The 14,276-nt window shown below is 41.3% G+C and overlaps 1 protein-coding gene across 2 annotated transcripts in view; it reads left to right on the forward strand.

Moving 5' to 3' along the window:
• Positions 1–14,276, forward strand: part of TTPA (alpha tocopherol transfer protein) — a 31,466-nt gene that overhangs the window by 13,665 nt on the left and 3,525 nt on the right. The window contains exons 3-4 of one of the 2 annotated variants that reach the window (XM_056113173.1): positions 3,179–3,372; positions 9,132–9,242. The exons of the other annotated variant lie outside the window; for it this stretch is intronic. Coding sequence (XP_055969148.1) covers positions 3,179–3,372; positions 9,132–9,242 — 305 coding nt within the window. The remainder of the gene's footprint in view (positions 1–3,178; positions 3,373–9,131; positions 9,243–14,276) is intronic. 2 annotated transcript variants of the gene reach the window in all.

Genomic DNA, 14,276 nt, shown 5'->3' on the forward strand with positions numbered 1-14,276 from the left:
GCAAACTACAGTATTCTTCCCCACACTGAAATTGTTTTGCTTCTTTTTTTTAATGACTCACAGGCTTTCATCTATTGAGATTGGTTCCTCTCTTATCTGTGTGTACATATTTTATATACTATAATTTTTAGAGGATGTGTATGCTTTATTAAGATATCTGCTTGCCTGTCATTTCTGTAGTCATGGACTGTGTCAAGGATAGCTGGGAAGGTGTGAGAGGTGTGAATAAGTGCCAATAACTCCTTTTCTTAACATAGTTACAGGCACTTCCTGTTTCTTCTGGGTGTGGATCACCTACCCGAGTGACTCCTTGACTCTGCATTCCAAAGCCCACAGTTATTAATTTAGCAGATAGAAATATGACTCTTTGTGTTGTTTGTTCTCTGAAACCATTGGAGAGATGAGTCTGCCTGCTTGCCTTGTTCCTTATGCATATCCCTTACCAGTCATTTTGACAGTTTTATTCCAAATCACATTTTACTCATTCCAACACCGATGAGCTTGGCCAGAAGAGGCAAATATTTTCATCTTTGACCTTCCTCTGTGTTTTGGGCTATAGTTTCACCTGGCAACGAAACATACTCTGCATTAATTCTCTTCACCACCAACACCTTCTCCCTTGCCCCAGTTTTCTTTCTGGACCACACCCAGCAATGCTCATGTCATACTCCTAGCTCGGCACTCAGGGATCACACTTGGCATTAGGACTCAAACCCGTGTTGGCAATATGCAAGGCAATGCTCTCCTGCTCTGATATCTCTCTGCTCCCACACTATCAGCCCTTTGTTTTATAAACCTTTTACTACGGATTTGACATAAGAAAAACAGGTATAAGTTCTTATACTACCAATATGATTTACTATTAATTTCACGATCTTTGTACATTTATTTTTATTTATCCTTTAAAAATTAATTTAATTTTTTAAATTTATTTTTTGTTTTATTAGTGAAACACCACGAGGTACAGTTGTAGACTTACAAGTTGTTGTGCTTGGGTTTCAGTTATACAATGATCGAGTACCCATCCCACCACCAGTGCCCATTCTCCACCCCCACCAATCCCAGTATTCCTCCCACCCCCCCATCCCCCATTCCACCCTGCCTCTGTGGCAGGGCACTCCCTTTTGTTCTCTCTCTCCTTTTGGGTACTGTGGTTTGCAGAAGAGGCATTTTGAGGTACTGTAGGATTACAAGACTGGATGTTTATAAGTTACCATATTAGAGGCCAAACTGACTGTACAGTGTATAGGGAATTTGCCTTGCATGTGGTCACAAACTTGAATTTGATGCCTGGTACCAAAAAACACCCACAAAAAAAAACCCCAAAAAAACAAAAACCAGTACTGTTTTCTTTCTACCTCTTCAGAATGTGTGTCACCACACTAGGCACACCAATATAATACCACCTCCCCACCCCTCTTTCTCCATCCTTTTGACACCCTCTGCTCTGATCCCTCATCTCTTTCCCTGTAGTAACCTCAGCTTCACAGTCTCAGTTCAAGAGTTGATTTTATTTCATTTTATTTATTTATTTGTTTATTCCAATTTGGTCTTGTCTGTTCCCTTGCTTTGCTTCTTCATATCCCACATGTAAATGAGATCATTTGGTATGTCTTTCTTTTTCATACTAGTTCACTGAGTAAAAGCCCCTCTAATTCTATCCATGTTGTTGAAAAAGCTATGATTTCCTCTTTTCTTATGGTTGAGTAGCATTCTGTTGTGCATGCCTGCTACATTTTCTGTATCTTTCCATGCATATAGTACACTCAAGTATTGTTTCCAGGATTTGACTATGTAAACAGTGCTGCAATAAATACAGGTGTGTATAGAGCTTTTCAAAGTAGTGCTTTTGTGTTCTTTGAACAAATAAATAGAAGTGGAATTGCTAGATCATAATAGATCTATTTGTAATATTTTGAGAAATCTCCTTACTGCTTTCCAGAGAGGTTGAACCAGTTTTCAGTCTTGTCAAAGTATAGGAAGATTTATTTTCTCCACACCCTGCCAATGCTTGTTACTTGTCTTCTTTTTGATATAGGCCACTCTCACAGATGTGAGATAACGTAATCTTGTTATTTTTATTGGCATTTCCCTGATGACATTTAATAATGAATAACTTTTCATCTTTATGAAAATGATGAGCCCTGTATGTATTTAAGAATGTATCTCTTTAGCTTTTTTTTGCATTTTCATAGAGGGGGAAGTGCTCCTCACTATGATTATGCTTGACCCAAGTGTACAGTTTTGATGGTTCAGTGCTAGGACCTGACTTTGTGATGCTGGGACTCCATATGCAAAACTTGCTTTTCAGTCCTTCAAGTTTTCTCTCCTCAGCCCCTTCTCCACAACTTTGATGGTATTTTTTTCCTTCCTTGAGTTTTGTGATCTCCTTATATGTCTTTTATATTAACCCATCGTCACTTTGTCAAATGTGTGATGGCAGGGGGCTGGAGCGATAGCATAGTGGGTAGGGCATTTGCCTTGCACATGGCTGCCCAGGGTTTGATTCCCAGCATCCCATATGGTCCCCCAAGTACCGCAAGGAGTGATTCCTGAGTGTAGAGCCAGGAGTAACACCTGAACATAGCTGGGTATGACCCAAAAAGCAAAATTTTTTTTAAAAAGTGTGATGCCACAATATTTTCTCCCACTCAATAACATGTATTTTTGATTTAGTGATAGTTATTTTGTTTTCCGAAATTTAAAAAATTTAGTGTAATCCTATGGCTGTTTTGGTTTTTGTTTCCCTTGCCATTAGATTGAAATACTGGAATATATTAAGAAAGTCAGTGTCATGATATGATCATCCAATGTTTTTTTCAGTGTGTTGTATTTTTTGGTTTTGGATCTAACATTCAATTCCCTTCTCTCTTTTTTGGGGGGGGGGTTATTTTTCATACAAACACCTGGTGATCAGGGGCTTATTCCTAGTTTTGTGCTTGTGGTTTGCTCCCTGCAGTGCTTCAAGGACCAGAGTTGCTGGAGATAGAATTTAGGCCTCCCACATGAAACGTAGGTAAAGCTCAGCACATTGTAATATTTCTTTCTCCCCAGAGAAGTCTTTTCTTAACCCACACTGGGTTAACTGTTTCTGATCATTTAAGTCTGAAAATAATTTTCCTTTGTAAATCTTTATGATTATTTACACAATGCTGATATAATATTTAATTTTTTTTAGCATACTGGGATCCAAAGGTTTTCACAGCTTATGATGTATTTCGTGTAAGCCTAATTACATCCGAGCTTATTGTACAGGAAATTGAAACACAACGAAATGGTATCAAGGCTGTCTTTGACTTGGAAGGTTGGCAATTTTCTCATGCTCTTCAAATTAGCCCATCTGTAGCCAAGAAGATTGCTGCTGTTCTTACAGTAAGTATATATTTTAATTATTGGGGCTAGTATTTCCAAATAATAAATTTAAATTTTGGTATATGTCATATAGAAAGAAGGTATAGTATAAGGAGGATAAAGGTAAAGGTAAGGTAAAGGCCCTCCCGTTGATCGTCGATTTGCTCGAGCGGGCCCAGTAACGTCTCCATTGGAGACTTTGTTGTTACTGTGTCTGGCATATCGAATACTCTCAGTAGCTTGCCGGGCTCTCCGAGAGGGGCGGAGGAATCGAACTCGGGTCGGCCATGTTGGCCGCTTGTAAGGCGAACACCCTACCGCTGTGCTATAGCTACCGAGAGTATTTGATATGCCTCAGAAGTAGAATAAGGAGGATATTAAAAAAATTTAAATGATACATAGATTCAATAATGCTAACAGGAATTAAAGTATTATTTCACTTAAACATTGCAATAAACTGAAAATATGTTCACAATTAGTAACCACATATTTTATATGTGTAAACAATGATGTGCTGACTATATTTCACTAAAATTTTCTCTTTAGAGGCTGGACAGATAAATCATTGATCAGTGAGACATTTTAAATCACTTTACCACATTCCCCATCCTTCTCCCCTCCTGTCTCAGCATCTGGTGATCCTAGAGGTCCCAGGTAGTTAGAAATAATTTGTTTGTTCAGAAGTGGAGAAAAAGTTAGTTAAATTATGACACCTCTGTTGACTGTTGAAACGTTGTTAGACTTAATGATACTTTAAATATTATGTGAATGGATTAAAGTGGAATAAAATTATATACAGAAAGAACCTGCCCGCTGGCAGAGCCTGGTAAGCTACCTGTGACGTATTCGATACGCCAAACACAGTAACAACAAGTTTCATGATAGAGACGTTACTGGGCCTGCTCGAGCAAATTGATGAACAACGGGAGGACCGTGAACTAAAATTTAAAACTTTCTAAATAAACCTGTATCTTTTTTATCTTATTTTTTAAATATAAAAATGTAAACATGGTTTACAAAGTTGTTCATAATATGGTTGTCTTGGGCATTCAGTTTTCAAAGCCAATCCCACCCCTAGTGGTCCCTCCTTCTATTATTGTCCCCAGTTTCCTACCTACTCCCCAAGTCAGCTTCTTTGGCACACTTATGCATTTATTTTATTGTTTTCATTGTTTACATTGCTACAATGAAATGGTAGGTTGTAGAAAATCTTTGATGGGGGCCCCGGCCCTAGGGCAGATGGCGGAGGATACGAGGGCCAAGCCAGTTGATTGATCAGATGCCATTTATTCCATTCTCATTCCCATTCACTCCTGTCTCTCTCTCTCTCCTTCTCACCGGGCCAATCTGGAACCCCTCACTCCTGGCTCCGGCTCTGGATCTCGCACTTGATCTTCTCCCCACAGCCCACTCTTACAGTCTAGTTAAATCATCACTACCTTGAGGGGCTGGGCTTACACATGGGTGTGGTCACAATCAATTGGGTTAAATTTCTTCCCCTTAGGGGATGCTGCTTCCAGGACAGATTCTCTTTCAGCAGGGCCACCCACCCAAGGGTGGAATCCCATGAATGTTTTTCTCCTCTCCTTGTCCAACAAACTTAGAAGCATTCGTAATATTAATCATTTTGTATGGACACAGTAAGAGATGCATTAAGATTATAGAATTGCTCTCCTGGGGTCATCTCGATCTCAGACTAGAGTGCTCAGGCTAGATTAGTCTTTCCTATCCCTAGCAGAGTCCTAGTCTCGTTGTTACTTTTGAATCATGACAGCATTTGTCCTGATCAAGCTCTTAACTTATAGCTAAGAATTGTGGAGCTTTGGCCAGGCCCATCTCGATGCCAGGGTAGCACATAGTTTACCGCTTGCCCTGGTTCCATCCAATCCCTCGTCAGGACCCTGCTTTTGGGGAGCTAGAAAGTGAGGGCAATTGAGGCTAAAGCTGAGAAAGCAGATGCCCTGGAATGAATAATATTCAAAGCCAATTAAATCCCAAGTTACAAAAGCATAATATTAATTGTCTTCTTGTGTCTATACAAAAGGACATTGACTTAAAGAAAACTATTCAAAAGACATAAGGAGAGGAGAAAGGCAATATTAACTTACAATATAAGTTCAGTGTCCTAGAAAGATCTGACCTTACAAATTAACAGAATCTGATTAGGGGAATAAGCTGATTAACTGTTTGGGGAAAAGAGCATAGAGAAGTAGTTACAAATTAACAAAAGAATGGGAGTGACTCAGGAGCACTGGGTTGGCTGTGACCCGATAAACCGAGGAAGGACAAAAGTGTTATCCTACAGTAAATGGAATTATCAAACAATACTTCAATTGAAAGTTTGTATTAACTGTTATACCTAACAATGGAGTCAAGTTAGTGAAGGGTTTCAAGTCAGTGAGGCTTCACTGAGCTGTTGCTAGTTGAGCCTTCTGTGTTATTTTCTCTCACCGAGTCGTTAAGTCTGTATCTTTTTTTTTGTTAATGACTTACATGTTTAAAGTGTGTTTATTTTTTCAACTTTTATGATTCCCCCTTTAATCAAATTTTTTATTTTTTATTTTTTTTTCTTTTTTGGGGGGGTCACACTCAATGATGTACAGAGGTTACTCCTGGCTCATGCACACAGGAATTACTCCTGGCGGTGTTTAGGGGACCATATGGGATACCGGGAATCGAACCTGGGCCTGGTGCGTGCAAGGCAAATGCTCTACCCACTGTGCTATTTCTCTAGCCCCAAATTGTTGATTTCTTAAAACGTATTTGTATGTGGGACTGGAGAGAGAGAGTTCAATGGACTAAATTCTTACTTTGTCTGTTGGAGGCCCAGGTTCAGTCCTCATCACCACATATTCCTTTGAGCAGTGACAGGAGCAGACACATGTGATCTCCCCTAGCCCCCCAAACTTTATTTGTGCTTGGGAATAGATTTCTATCTAACTTATGTAAGGATACAGTCTCCCTTAAAATAGGTTGCCTAAGTTATAAAGTGAAAACTTTTATTTTTTACAGGGGAGCCACACCCAGAGGAGCTCAGAGTCTACTCCCAATTCTGTAACTGGGAGTTGCTTTGGGTGGTCTTTGAGGGACAATAAGTAGTTCCAGGATGGGAGCCCTGACCTCTGTACCCAAAGCATGTGCTTAGTCTTTGATCTGTGTCTCTGAACCAAGTGAAAGCTTCTTATACATCTTTTATAAATCTTGATCACTTGACATCCTGTTATTCATCGATTCACTCAAGCGGGTGCCAGCAACATCTCCATTCATCCCTGTCGCATGCTAATGTAGCCCAATGGCAAGGAACATGAAGAGCCTCAAATTGATCATTTAGGTCTTAACGAAGAAGTCTGACCATCTCATAGGTGGGCAGCCACGTGATCTTTTGACGTCCTGTGGAATCCAGTTGGTAATGACTCTAGTCCAGCGGTCATCTCCAAGTCTAATTATGTGTCCAGCCCATCTGATTTTTGATGCCTTGGCAAATGAGACAGCATCCCTGATTCTTGACTGTCGATGAAGGTCATAACTTCAAATTCTTTCTCTCATTTGAGTGAAGCGTGATACTCCAAGCATAGCTCTTTCGATTCCTCTTTGGGAGACCTGAATAGCGTTCTCATCATGTTTGCATAGGGCCCAGGTCTCTAAGGCGTATATTAATGCAGGAAGAACAGTGGAATTGAAAAGATGTACTCAGAGCCAGAGGTTCTTTATCCTCTTAGCTATTTCTTCGACGTTCTTGAAGGCGTTCCAAGCCACTCTCTTTCTCCTGCACAACTTAGGTGCCATGTTGACTTCTCGACCTAGGTAACATAACTGTTGCATTCGGAGATGTTCGTCCCATTGAGAGTGAATGGAACGTCAGGAACAAGAGCATTTATCATAAACATTGTCTTTGTTAGATTCAGCTGTAGTCCAACACTTCCACACTCACGGTTGAAGTCAGCTAATATTTGTGCCGCTTGGCTAATATTTGGTGTTATATGAACAATGTCATCAGCGAAGCAGAGGTGGTGTAGTTGCTGACTGTCTATCTTCATTCCCATTCCTTCCCATTACAATTGTCGCATGACGTTCTCAAGGGTGGCACTGAAGAGTTTCGGTGAAATAGTATCAGCCTGCCTAACCCCTCCCTTGACATCAATGATCACCTCCCTGTAGAATGGTGAGATTCTGGTAGTGAATCTGCAATACAGCTCATGGAGCATCCTGATGTATTTATTGACTTTGAACGCCCTGTTTGGCTAGGGCCTCGATGACCACTTCAGTCTCAACATAATCAAAGGCCTTCTTTAAATCAATGAACGTTAGACAGAGTGGCATCTTGAACTCCTGAGAAACCTCAATGAGCTTGGTTATCGTGTGGATATGGTCGATTGTGCTAAATCCTTTTCAGAAACCGGCTTGCTGGTATGGTTGTTCTTCATCTAGTGTTCTACTAATCCTATTCAGGATGACTTGAGTGAACAGCTTATTGACGACAGACAACAGGCAGATCGGGTTATAGTTGCCAATGTTGTGGATGTCTCCCTTCTTGTACAGTAGTACAGTCCTGCTGGTTTTCCAATGGGATGGAACCTTGCATTCAGACAGGTAGCGTGTGAAGAGTTAAGCCAGTGTATTGATGAGTACTGATGGCAGGTTCTTCAGGTGTTTGGGTCTGACCTTGTCTGGGCCAGATGCTGTTCAATTCTTTACCGATAAAATGGCCTGTCGGATTTCAGAAGGGTGAACGTTGGGAATGACATATCCATCCTGTGGAATTTGGTATGTGGGCAGGTGGACGTGGCTATCAAAGAGATCCGAGTAGAAGTCATGGATAATCTTCTCCATTACCCTTCTGGAAGATGTGATAGATCCATCAAGACGTCAGAGGGCAGTCATCTTGGTCTTGTAGTTGGCAAAGGACAGGCGGGCATGGCGAATGCTTTTCCCAGCTTCTGCCACATCTGCCAGCACTGTTGCTCTTCTCCCTTTGAGGTCTTCCTTTATTGCTTCTCTTCACTGCTTTGCAAGCTCGGATGTTTGCTTGCGGTTGCCTGAGGCATGCACCAAACCACGTTGGTGAATGAGCTCAAGAGTTTTCGAAGACAGGCATCTTTTTGTGGCTCTCTCTCTCTTGGCGTTTCTTGCACAATCATGGAGGTGCTGAACCAGTTGATTGTATTCCTCGTCAATGATGTCAACAATGGCATCTTCCCATGTTTCTGCAATAGTGCCAAAGAGCTCTCAGTTGGTGGTCGTTCTGGGAGTTCTCTTCTTAAACTTTGCAGCCCTTTCTCCCTGCTCTGTGAAGTAGAATTTTGCATGAGGGAGACAGTGGTCTGATCCCGTTTGGAATTTTGAGACAACAACGACATTGGTCAGGCAAAACTGTCGATTGAATATGTTGTGGTCAATTTCGTTGTGGAACCGTCCACCGTGAGACTCCCATGTCTAACGTTTAGATTCGGCCTTCTGGAATTGTGAGTTACCATGCATGGTCTTGGTTGACATGATGAACTCAGACAGTCTCTCACCCTGTTCGTTCCATTCTAGGCCATTTGAATGCGTTGAAATATGGTTTGTAGTATGGGAATACCTGTAAGGGCGATTTGTGTCAGTGAATTATAGATTAGGTTATTTTGCTGATTATATAAATAATTTTGAAAATAAAATTGTACTCTAGGTATTATTGTAACTTTATGAAGTATACTAAGAGAAAACTTTAATAGGAGTATACATATATATATATATATATATATATATATATTGACAAATGTTTTCTTTTTGATTTTCAAAAGGATTCCTTCCCATTAAAAGTTCGTGGTATTCATTTGATAAATGAGCCTGTGATTTTCCATGCTGTCTTTTCAATGATCAAACCATTCCTAACTGAAAAAATTAAGGACCGGGTAAGTAAAAACCATAGTGGAGACACTATTCTCTACCAAAGTAAAAATTAAATGATCTCGAGACTAGAGAGATAGGAGAGGGTTATGGGTTCAACATGTATTATATCCCCAGTACCTCGTGGTTTCTTGAATCAAGGGACTAGAGCAGCAGTGCATTTGGGCCGCCAGTGAGGAACAAATACTGCTGGAGTGGTTAAGGGACCCCTGAGTCCCCCTTGGGAAGTCCCTCCAAAACAAAATATGGTAAACGATCATTATTTTCCTTGCCTCCATGCACACTATTGCCGGTCCCTGTATCTTTGAGTACGTTATCTAATCAACTTCTTTTCAAAAATTTTCTTTTTAATTTTAAAAATTAAATTTAGATTCCTGCAGGGAGTCAGGCCTCTCATTGCCAGAAAATGTGTAGAATGGTATGTTCCCTGCAGAACTGATAAAAGCTCTTAAAAGTATGATTTTCTGCTCTGGGAACTTGCAGATAGGTCTGCACATAGACAAAATTATATATGCATTTCAGTAAAAGATTGCAAACCAAAAAAGTGTTCAGGAGACTGGTTAAATAAACAGATATGTTGGTACATTGGAATATAACAAGACTGACAGAGTGTATTAAGTCTAAAATAAACATAATGAAATAGCAGTGTCTATGTAAAATTGCTGTCTTTGTTTAAAAGGGGGGAAATAGTATCTTCATTATATTTGCATAAAATTGTACAAAAAGCATTTACAAGAAAACAACTTAAGTGACTACATATGCAGAATAGAGTAGAGGTGTGGATAGGGCAAATGAATACAATCTTTGGAGCAAGGCATTATATCATGTATCTTTTATTTTGTTTTGATTTCCTTTGGAGGGGGGTGCTGTGGTCAGGGCTCCTCCTGGCAGTGCTTGGGGAATCTTCTATAGTGTCTGGTATCCAACTGGTTGGCTGCATGGAAGTCAAGCAGTCTATCACTCCGGCTCTTCTTTTTTTGATTTCTAATCACATGCATTCTCTAGGGAAGTGAAAAAAAATTTAGACTTAGACATATTTAATTGAAAACTATAGTATCTGAAAGAAGAGAATGAAAGACAGAGATTTAGTGCTTTTTAACTTATCCTGTATAGCCTTGTCTCAGTTTATATCTCTTAGGATTTCTCACGTGTTAGAAATAAAGTCTGAGTTCCCAAGAACGATATTCACTTTTCTACATTAATCAAGGAGATTTTTTTAAAATTTATTTATTTATTTATTGAATCACCATGGGAAAGGTTACAAAGCTTTCAGGTTTAGGTCTCAGTCATGCAAATATCAAGCACATTTCCCTTTACCAAAACTTATTTTTTACCATGAAGAACCCCAATAAAACCCCGTCCCCCACCCCTCCCAGTCCCTGTGGGGCAGATGAATTCTAGTTAACACTCTATCTGCTTTGATTAGATTCATTGTTTCAATAAAAGATTCACCACTCTTATTTAGAGTTTACCACCCCCACCCAGAATCAGACATGCTGACAAAGCATTGTGAAGTGATTTGCTTTCTGCAGCTGGGTTCAAGAATTAAATGTTGGTTTTGGATTTCTGCTATTTTACCTATTGACCCTGGAAGTATTTCTACTGAAAGTCAGATAGTTAAGAAATTGGTTTCTGTGTTCTGGAGTTGTGGCCATGCTGGAGAGCCGCTCGTGGGGGGCAACTGGTGGCCTCGGTAGGGCGTGAAGGGCGGACCGAAACTCCCCCCTTCCCATGAGGTTTTAGTCGCCCCCACTCCCCCGGCTCATACCTGCTGTCCACAAGGCTCCCATGCGGCCGCCATCTTTCTTTCCAGAGAGGAGAAGGCGACTGGGGCAACACCCTTTCCCCTCCGGACAGACCTGATGGCCTGGATTAACGCATAGTCCGTTCACTTTTCTGCTCCAAGCTGCTGGGTTCTGCATTAAGTCCTTGTGCTTCTGGGGCCATGGCCGTGCTGGAGAGCCGCTCGCGGGGGGCAACTGGTGACCTCGGTAGGGCGTGAAGGACAGACCAGAACGCCCCCCTTCTCATGAGGTTTTAGTCGCCCCCACACCCCCGGCTCATACCTGCTGTCCACAAGGCTCCCATGCAGCCGCCATCTTTCTTTCCAGAGAGGAGAAGGCGACCGGGGCAACACCCTCTCCCCTCCGGACAGACCTGATGGCCTGGATTAACGCATAGTCCGTTTACTTTTCTGCTCCAAGCTGCTGGGTTCTGCATTAAGTCCTTGTGCTTCTGGGGCCGTGGCCGTGCTGGAGAGCCGCTCGCGGGGGGCAACTGGTGACCTCGGTAGGGCGTGAAGGATGGACCGGAACGCCCCCCTTCCCATGAGGTTTTAGTCGCCCCCACACCCTCGGCTCATACCTGCTGTCCACAAGGCTCCCATGTGGCCGCCATCTTTCTTTCCAGAGGGAGGAGGGCGGAAGGGACCAACACCCTTTCCCCTCCGGGCAGACATGATGGCCTGGATTAATGCATAGTCCTTTCACTTTTCTGCTCCAAGCTGCTGGGTTCTGCATTAAGTCCTTGTGCTTCTGGGGCTGTGGCCGTGCTGGAGAGCCGCTCATGGGGGCAACTGGTGACCTCGGTAGGGCGTGAAGGACGGACTGGAACGCCCCCCTTCCCATGAGGTTTTAGTCGCCCCCACTCCCCCGTCTCATACCTGCTGTCCACAAGGCTCCCATGTGGCCGCCATCTTTCTTTCCAGAGGGAGGAGGGCGGAAGGGACCAACACCCTTTCCCCTCCGGGCAGACATGATGGCCTGGATTAATGCATAGTCCTTTCACTTTTCTGCTCCAAGCTGCTGGGTTCTGCATTAAGTCCTTGTGCTTCTGGGGCTGTGGCCATGCTGGAGAGCCGCTCGTGGGGGGCAACTGGTGACCTCGGTAGGGCGTGAAGGACGGACTGGAACGCCCCCCTTCCCATGAGGTTTTAGTCGCCCCCACTCCCCCGGCTCATACCTGCTGTCCACAAGGCTCCAATGCGGCCGCCATCTTTCTTTCCAGAGAGGAGAAGGCGACTGGGGCAACACCCTTTCCCCTCCGGACAGACCTGATGGCCTGGATTAACGCATAGTCCGTTCACTTTTCTGCTCCAAGCTGTCGGGTTCTGCATTAAGTCCTTGTGCTTCTGGGGCCGTGGCCGTGCTGGAGAGCCGCTCGCGGGGGGCAACTGGTGACCTAGGTAGGGCGTGAAGGACGGACCGGAACGCCCCCCTTCCCATGAGGTTTTAGTCGCCCCCACTCCCCCGGCTCATACCTGCTGTCCACAAGGCTCCCATGCAGCCGCCATCCTTCTTTCCAGAGAAGAGAGGGCGAATGGGGCAACACCCTTTCTCCTCTGGCAGACTTGATGGCCTGGATTAACGCATGGTCCGTTCACTTTTCTGCTCCAAGCTTCCAGGTTCTGCATTAAGTCTCAAGGAGATTTTTTTAAGGTCATTCTTTTGGACAAAAAAATTGGCAACACCTAATTTACATATAAAATAGGTTTGTACAGACTTTAATAATTAAGTTGCAAATGTTATTTAAATGCAAATAATAATGATATTGTAGGTTATAAATGCATCGCTGAAGTTTTAGAAATGACATTATTTTACTAAAGAAATATAAAATCTTGAATCTTGTTAGAAAGGTATAACCCTTGGACCAGAGAAATGGTACAGAATTTAAGGCACTTTTCTTACATGAGATCAAAGCTGGTTTGATCCCTCGCACCACATATGGTTTCTTGAGCTTCACCAGTAGCGATCCCTGAGCACAGAGCCGGGAGTAAGCCCTGAGCACTGATGGGTGTGAACTATTCTAACCTCCAAAGAAAAGTGTGATCCTTGAGGGTTTTTTTGTTTATCCAGTAAGTATTTCTGTCTTCAAGAACAACCCTCATGAAATGTTCATTTTTCCACAGTGTTTTTTATCACTTATTTATGTTTATCTCTTCAGTTTAACTGGTCATGCTCTAACTTTGAAAAATGTGGTTATTTTTTATTTTAAATTGTATTGTGTAGAACAAATACAACAATATACTGGGCCTAGTAAGTATAACAATATGAACATTAAAGTATTAAATGAGAGAGCTGGCAAGTTAGGGGAAATATTTAAGTAAAAATGAGTAAAAGTGAATCATGTTGAAGACTTCCAGAATGGGAAAGGCCAGCGAATTGAATCACCTTTCTCCCATATAGCATTTTGTCAATGTCTTGTAAAACTTCTTATTTCATTCTTCCTGAAAAGAGAGTAGAGATTTCTCTCAGTTAACTAATAAAACCTTTTAGCATTTCAGAAAGAACAAAAAACAAGGGTTAGGAGTAGGAAATTTCATCATCCTCATATCGTGAACATAGTAAATGCTTATGAAATAATTTTCCAATGTATTGACAAATATTTTGCCCTAGCAGATGAATACATTTTATTTTAAATAAAATTTACTTTTAAACATTTCCTAAGTCTTTAATTTTAGGGAATTGTATGATTATTTTTATAGTTTATAATATTTTAAAATTTAGCATTTATCATTTAATATCCATCAACTGTACCGAATAAATTATCATTTATATACCCAGTTTTGTGCTTAAATACTTTTAGTCACTAATACCAGACAGTTCATTTATATCATCTACAGAATAGCCTCAGGAAAACATATTTTTCCAAGTTATTTTTTCTAAAAACATGCATACATTAAGACGTTTTTGCTAGGACTTAAAAATAGATATTTTTTGCTAAGAAACATCTACACATTAAGGACCAGAATATATAAAATAACTTTGCTTTAAAAAATATACTTTGACATATAAAATATTTTAATCTTTTATAGTCATAATAGTGCAAATAAAAAATAGCAGTATCAAATTCAGTAGAAGTACAATCTAAACATAAGTAAAATCATTAGAATCATAATCTGAGGAATAAAGACTATAGTAGCCATATATATCTTTATCTTCGAAGTAAAACATTGCATTTTGACATTGCTTTTCTACTAAACACATCTACTAAATTGAAGGGCAGTGGGTATGTGGTATGTCTTCTAAAATATTTTCAAC

This window comes from Sorex fumeus, unplaced genomic scaffold, assembly GCF_029834395.1.
Source record: "Sorex fumeus unplaced genomic scaffold, SorFum_2.1 ptg000002l, whole genome shotgun sequence".
NCBI classification, from domain to species: domain Eukaryota; kingdom Metazoa; phylum Chordata; class Mammalia; order Eulipotyphla; family Soricidae; genus Sorex; species Sorex fumeus.